Below are 6,241 nucleotides of genomic sequence, written 5' to 3'. Positions count from 1 at the left end.
ATAACATGGACCGTCACAAGTACATCCCAGTCGGGTTCAGCAGTGCTTTATGCTGACACCGCTTTTGAATATGCCTCATTGCCAAATTGTTGGATCTGGGACATCCTTGGGTCTTATGGAGGGCAAACCACACTTAAAAGAATCCTTCATTTTCAAAAGTGTTTCATTTTCTTCTCTCTTATATATGTTGCCACCTTTACTTACTATTTATATAATTATTTCTTACATACAATGTATTCCTCAGGGAAAATATATATAGGTTTGGGAAATCGGTTTAGGATTATACACTTGATGGCTTACGTAGTATACGAACGTTGGACGATTTCACGCACAAGTTCCTTCGTCCAGGAATTAACCATCATTTAAGCTATAAAAGATCTTAATTGAGTGACTAGATCAATATCAACAGAGTTTCGCATGTTCCTAACTCCTGGTTTATTGTTGAGATAATCACGTGATTGCTTATGACGAGAGCTCGGCATTTTGAGGAATTCCAGATCAGTGACGTCACATAAATAGCAAATAACATGACTGCCTTTTTCCTTTACCTGATTTTGTACGTTTCCCGTCCAGAGCAATTCGGGTCTTGTAGCCTACTGTTTATTGCCTTTGCAATGACGTTTTGTGGGTAAAATAGTCATTGCCCGGAACAGTTATTGCATTCTACATAAGCCCCCACAGTTTGATGGATACATTTAAGTTGCTTTTATTTAAGCATTGGCCTATATGGTATGAACAGCTGGATTAAAACTCTGAGGTAAACTAACAAGATGCCGGATTTTATCGGTTACGTGTGACCATTGGCCAACTACCACACTGTCGTCGCAACACTGATTTTACTTTCAATGTCCCGTCGTATCGCAAGGGCATTCCGTTAAACCTGTTTCCTATGTCAAGGATGTTAGATAGAATACATAGCGCACTTTTGCGACTCCACCGATCATTTCAACGATGCTTAACATAGCATAATCCACTTGTTATGTGAAAGACAAGTTGTCTTCAACGAACATTTAACTGCACAAACGGCCACACGAGGTTTGTCGACCACAGGTCCGACCAGCAGTCACAGCGGTTGAATTTGAATCTTTAACCTGTCCAAGGCTGGTTTTAAACCTTAACCTCGTGCGTCGTAGCGATTGAAAGGTAGGCACCGTAACCACGACCCGATCCCTAGCGGTGCTTCATATAACACGTGCCACGTGTGTAAAATGAGACTCAAAAGTCCTTGTTTTATATAAGTAAGCTGATCCCATGTCCTTAAATTTCTGTCCTCGGTCATCTGGATTATGTATTAAGGCGCCTTGTTCACATTTCGAAAAGTCTCAAATTGGCCTTCCAAAACGGTTTGTAGATCACAGGTTTGTCTGGACGTGATCGGTTTCTGCGTGTGTCTCCACTACCCCCGGAATGCTTTCTGTGGGAAGTGTGAGAAATTCCTCATCACCATAGGGTCGTGTTTAAAGACAAATCAAGGATGAAAACTTTGAAAAGGTAAAAAGTTGCACGTGTCATGCTTTTGTTTGTTAAATCTGACGACATTTGAGTAATATCTAATAAATTGCTATTAACATCACCCGTTTTTAACCTTATTCTGATTAAGCCATGGTGTTTGGTGTTTTGTAAGTTGTTACTATTTAGTCATTTACATCAACAGTTAAAATAAAAGCCTACGTCGGTAAAATTGACAAGCGCCCGGATTTCGTCGCTCTTCTGGATTTAGTTTTACTAACTATGCTGTAGTATATCATATTATGGATATTCTTTATTCTACTTTATCTACTTTATTCAGTGTAATATGGTTTGAATGTGCTATGGGTGGTCGTATGGTTTGTAGATCGATTGTCTTACCCGGGGCAACTCTATTCCTATTCCGAAGCCGAGTACATTGACAGATGTGCATGAAGCTCCGGCGAAAGTGCTCATTCAGTCCGCCATATAACAGTGGATTGATGGAACTGTTGGAGTAAGCTATATAGAGAGCAGCGTACTTCAGCCCGTCTATATAATGTGGATACTGAACAAGAAAGAAAAGAAAAAAAAATAGTGAATGATCATGATGACTTTTTATCCATAGCGTGGTGAAAACGAAACAAGGCACAAAGTGTTTTGGTCAACTTCGCCTGCATCCATATGAATTCCATTACTTAACATTATCTTTGGTATGGTTACAAAAAAAAGCTAGCCAAATAAATCATCAACACAGAAAGTAGAGCAAATCTGGGCTGACGTAACTGGTAAATCATGGCTACTTAAGTGACAAGGTCACTCTCTATGTAGTCAAGATCAAGTCAAGTGACAATAGCACTTGATTTTTGTCATATTTTAAGCTCGTATGCACTACATGTGGGTATTTGCTTTGCGGAAAGGGTTTGGTGTAGGCCTAAAAAGTAATATCATATTTACCTCCCCTGGCACCCTGTATACTTGCCACAAGAGGAGTAACTGTTGCGGAGTCCAGCACACTATAAACGTGACCACGACCGCCATCAGCATTCGAACAACCTACACGAAAATAGCAAATTACAAACTGTCTAATCTATGCGTCCAAACAGACATTCGTATACCAACCGTCAACCCTTTTCTGTTATTAATGCATTTGTAAAATAAAATATACCATAGTTCACTGTCAAAATCTACACAATACCGTATAGCTAAGCTTAGAACTTTCCCCGAGATACATCAAAGAATATTTATTTATTTGATCCGTATTTCACGTTGCAGTAAAGAGGGAACCTCCATGGCCGACCGGGGTTAGCATGCCAGCGGGGCACAATTACGCAGAAGCCTCTCACCAATGCTGTAAGTTGAAGTCAAGCTCATGGTGGTGTCGTCAACGTCTGTCAGCTACTTGCAGCTGGTCGTGGGTTTTTCCCGGGCTCTGCCCCATTTCAACCCACCATAATGCTAGCCGCCGTCGTAAAAGGGAAATATTCTTGAGTTCGGCGTAAAAAAAAAACAATCAAATCAATAAATAAATGTAGCCAAGAATTTGATTGTAATTCATCATTTGTCAGGTTTATAGGTGGAAGAAACCAGATTGCCTTGAGTATAAACCAGCAGCATTCGATAACCTGTACCTGACAAACTCTCCAACCTAAAGACGCAACTCAGAACAGAGGTGGATTCGAACTTGCAACCTCACTAACCTAGGGCTAGGTGAACGCAGCGAGATAGCGTTTTAACCATCTGAGCCAGCGAGGGAAGTCATCGATGTCTTGTATTATCTGATTTTGATCATCTGATCATTTGATCTTGGTTCACCAATACTCGGATAACATATGAGCATTCCACCGGTAGGCATGTAGAAATTTCCATTTGGTGTATGTAGAAGACAAACAAACCTTCCTCTTGGATTTATCCTGGGCAGCGACAATGGAGTCTGTGACTGTGCCTGGAAGCTTCCTGGTAACTATGGTAACCATTATTAAAGTATAAGCAGCCACCATGAAGACGACAGACAGGAAGTAAATGACCACGACGTAGACAGTGTAATACACCTTCCTGCCAGGCTCGGTGACGTCACAGTCTTCGTTGACGTAAACTCGAGGCCACGATTCTTCACACCAAACTTCATGACGATTTTTCCAGAACAGTTCTTTCTGCTCCATGACGATGAGTTGGGGCAAGGCCGTTCCTATTGAGATCAGCCAGGTCAGGCCTATGGCCATCCCAGTTAACAGTGGGGAAAGTCGGCTGCGTAATGGGAAGACAATGGCTACCAGTCGGTCAGCTGAGATGACCATCAACGTTAGGGTGCTTGAGGTAACCACGATCACTATAACCAAACAGTCACGGTTTGAGTATAAAAGGACGTACTTGCAATACATAACAGATACACACAATTACCACAGACAAATTAAAATTATACCGCAAAGCAACATCAATGTTGCTTCAGGTGTGTGGCAAAGCAATTTAGCCTAACTTAGTTTTCATGTTTGAATATAGCGATAACAGTACATCAATACGCCCAGAAAGAAAAGGACTGTAAGGAATACATCATGCATAACACAGAGCCCGAGTTTATTCGGAAATGACATTAGACAAAGAAATGAATCAGAGTTGGACACACCTTTGGTACCGATGGTCTTGGTTAACCGATTCAACAACAAATAATCAAGACGCACAATAAATGCTAGAATGTCAGAATCAATGAGTATTTACTTCCAAGCAGACATGTACCCTAAACCAATCCTCATTCGGGTGCTTATACACATTTCAAAGAAGTAAAAAATAAAATCTTTCATTCAAAAAGACATTCGTATGCCATATAGTGCACGTTATGTGTCAATAATTGCAAAGATTAATTTCCAATATAACGTTCAACACGAGCTACAAAAAGAAAGAATATAACGTAGGAAATTTGTATGGATCCATGCAAAGAGAGGCAGTTCGACAAAGAGCAATAGGTTAGTTGTTTACCATGAATATGGCTATGTTGTCAGAGCTATATGGAACCGATGACTTCGGTTCAAAGCTCCCCCAGTCACTGCCCATTGAATATTGGAAACCAGCCCTCTTTGATTCGTTGGCGTTAAGTAGGAAGGTCAGGTAAATGACAAAGAGCGGTGGTTTATCACGTGTTGTCCATATCGTAAACCTGACCGCCATCGTATTAGCAAAAAGTTCCTCAATACTGTCGTCAAAACCAACCGTGAACAAATAAATCAATGCTTACCCTGAACGAAATGTTTCATTTTGCAAACAACCGATCCAAACGGCCATTCAGGTTCTATCTGGCTTCCAAGATGAACCCACATACACAGTAGTCCAATAAGGAGATCCGAGACAGCCAAATTCAGGATGAGACAATTCGTAGTTGTCTTCATTTTCTTGTTCAGAAGTATGGTCAGTATCACCATGCTGTTCCCGCATACGGCCATGATGAAGGAGAATGTATAAAATGTGATTTTCATTGCACGTTCCCAGTCTGGATACACAGTACCTGCGGACGAGGTAGTCTGGTTCTCCACGATTCGGGGGTCAATGGGTATGACTTCCACAAAACTTCCCGGAACACATTTACTTGATCCATTGGAAGTTATATTTGGCGGACCAAAATTGGACGTCCCTTCCATGGTGAAATCCCTTAGAATGTCACTGTGCCATCCATAAAGATAGAACTTATTTCAATCGTCCAGTAGTATTTCATTGTAACAGTGTATATATTAGGCCTATTAAGTGTTTTGCCATGAAACGGCGTCCAGATGTCCAGAGCAAAGGGTTATACAGTCAGGAACTTTGGCAATGCAAACAAATGGTACAAAAAAACCCTTCGAAACGGGTATAAAATTCTTCGAACAGCAGAGTCTCAGACGACATAACGGTCTAATAGCAGGAATTGTGTCAACGATGAGTTACAACCATACCGGTCCTTGACGGCATGTCAAATAGCGTGGCTGACTTTATGTCTCCTCCCTGGCGGGTTTTATTACATGTATAGAGCAATACCGCTACACAAGAAAAATACAGTTCACCGAAACCCATCCAAGTCAAGCGTCGAGAAATACCTGGTACAAAAGTTACCTTGAACTGGGTTAAGTGTCACGGGCTTAAACCACGTTCATGAGGTTAAAACGTCTAAGAAATACTGTTGGTCCATTGCCACGTGCCGTCCTTCAGTAATGAATCAAAGTTCCTCAAATTCCAATAATGACATACCAAGTAGTCTTGTAAAATGAAAACAAAGAAGACCAAATGTCACTAAAACTGGAGAGGGAGCTATAGCACCAAATAACTAAGATTAAACTGCACGAAGCACGTGTTTGGTTTCTACACGTGTTCATATCCAGACGTAGGCCTACCTGTGGACATAGATTAGTGGGGAATACAACACCTGCACAGGTAACGGCTTATCTTGTTTCAGTCGTGCTATCTGTTGCCTTGTATCATGTTGATAAACCACCATTACGTCTCTACGCGGTTTTATGTAGACAGAGCAGTGTACGAGTTCGACAGTTGCCATCTCCTCAATCACACAGGAAGATAGTAAATGACAATCACACCGAGAGCTTGTTTTACAAACAGAAATGGGTAGGCTTGAGCTAATAGTATTCATTGGACATATTTGGTTGCTGTTTGATGTCCCATTCCGGAATTTTTCACTTATACGATGGCAACTCGATTTAAAGTGAAAGACAGCACCTGACTAATATTTATGTCCACTGAAAAACTACCATTCAAAGTATCTTAAACCGTCGTTAAATATTTTTTGAGATTTTTTTTTTCAACCCAGTGAAACTTC

The 6,241-nt window shown here is 40.9% G+C and overlaps 1 protein-coding gene across 1 annotated transcript; it reads right to left on the bottom strand.

Annotated features, from left to right (window-relative positions):
• Window positions 1-421: 421 nt before the first annotated feature.
• Window positions 422-5,939, bottom strand: LOC135475537 (QRFP-like peptide receptor). Its single transcript, XM_064755463.1, has 5 exons — window positions 4,676-5,939; window positions 3,342-3,775; window positions 2,404-2,502; window positions 1,849-2,014; window positions 422-1,414 (listed from the first exon to the last, which is right to left on the bottom strand). The coding sequence occupies exons 1-5, from the start codon at window positions 5,073-5,075 to the stop codon at window positions 1,353-1,355; spliced, it is 1,161 nt and encodes a 386-aa protein (XP_064611533.1). The 5' UTR covers window positions 5,076-5,939; the 3' UTR covers window positions 422-1,352.
• Between the last annotated feature and the right edge of the window lie 302 nt (window positions 5,940-6,241).

Source organism: Liolophura sinensis, chromosome 1, assembly GCF_032854445.1.
Source record: "Liolophura sinensis isolate JHLJ2023 chromosome 1, CUHK_Ljap_v2, whole genome shotgun sequence".
NCBI lineage: Eukaryota > Metazoa > Mollusca > Polyplacophora > Chitonida > Chitonidae > Liolophura > Liolophura sinensis.
The sequence above is the reverse complement of the archived record's forward strand: the minus strand, read 5'-3'. Positions and strand labels throughout refer to the sequence as shown.

What these genes read in the sequence shown, in the direction of transcription:
- LOC135475537 (XM_064755463.1), bottom strand. Translation starts at nt 5,075, where the DNA reads ATGGAAGGGACGTCCAATTTTGGTCCGCCAAATATAACTTCCAATGGA. An exon ending in TATACAGGGTGCCAGGGGAG is followed by an intron (nt 2,015 to 2,403) that starts GTAAATATGATA and finishes TTTCTTGTTCAG; the next exon opens with TATCCACATTATATAGACGG. An exon ending in TAGGAATAGAGTTGCCCCGG is followed by an intron (nt 1,415 to 1,848) that starts GTAAGACAATCG and finishes CACTTCCCACAG; the next exon opens with AAAGCATTCCGGGGGTAGTG.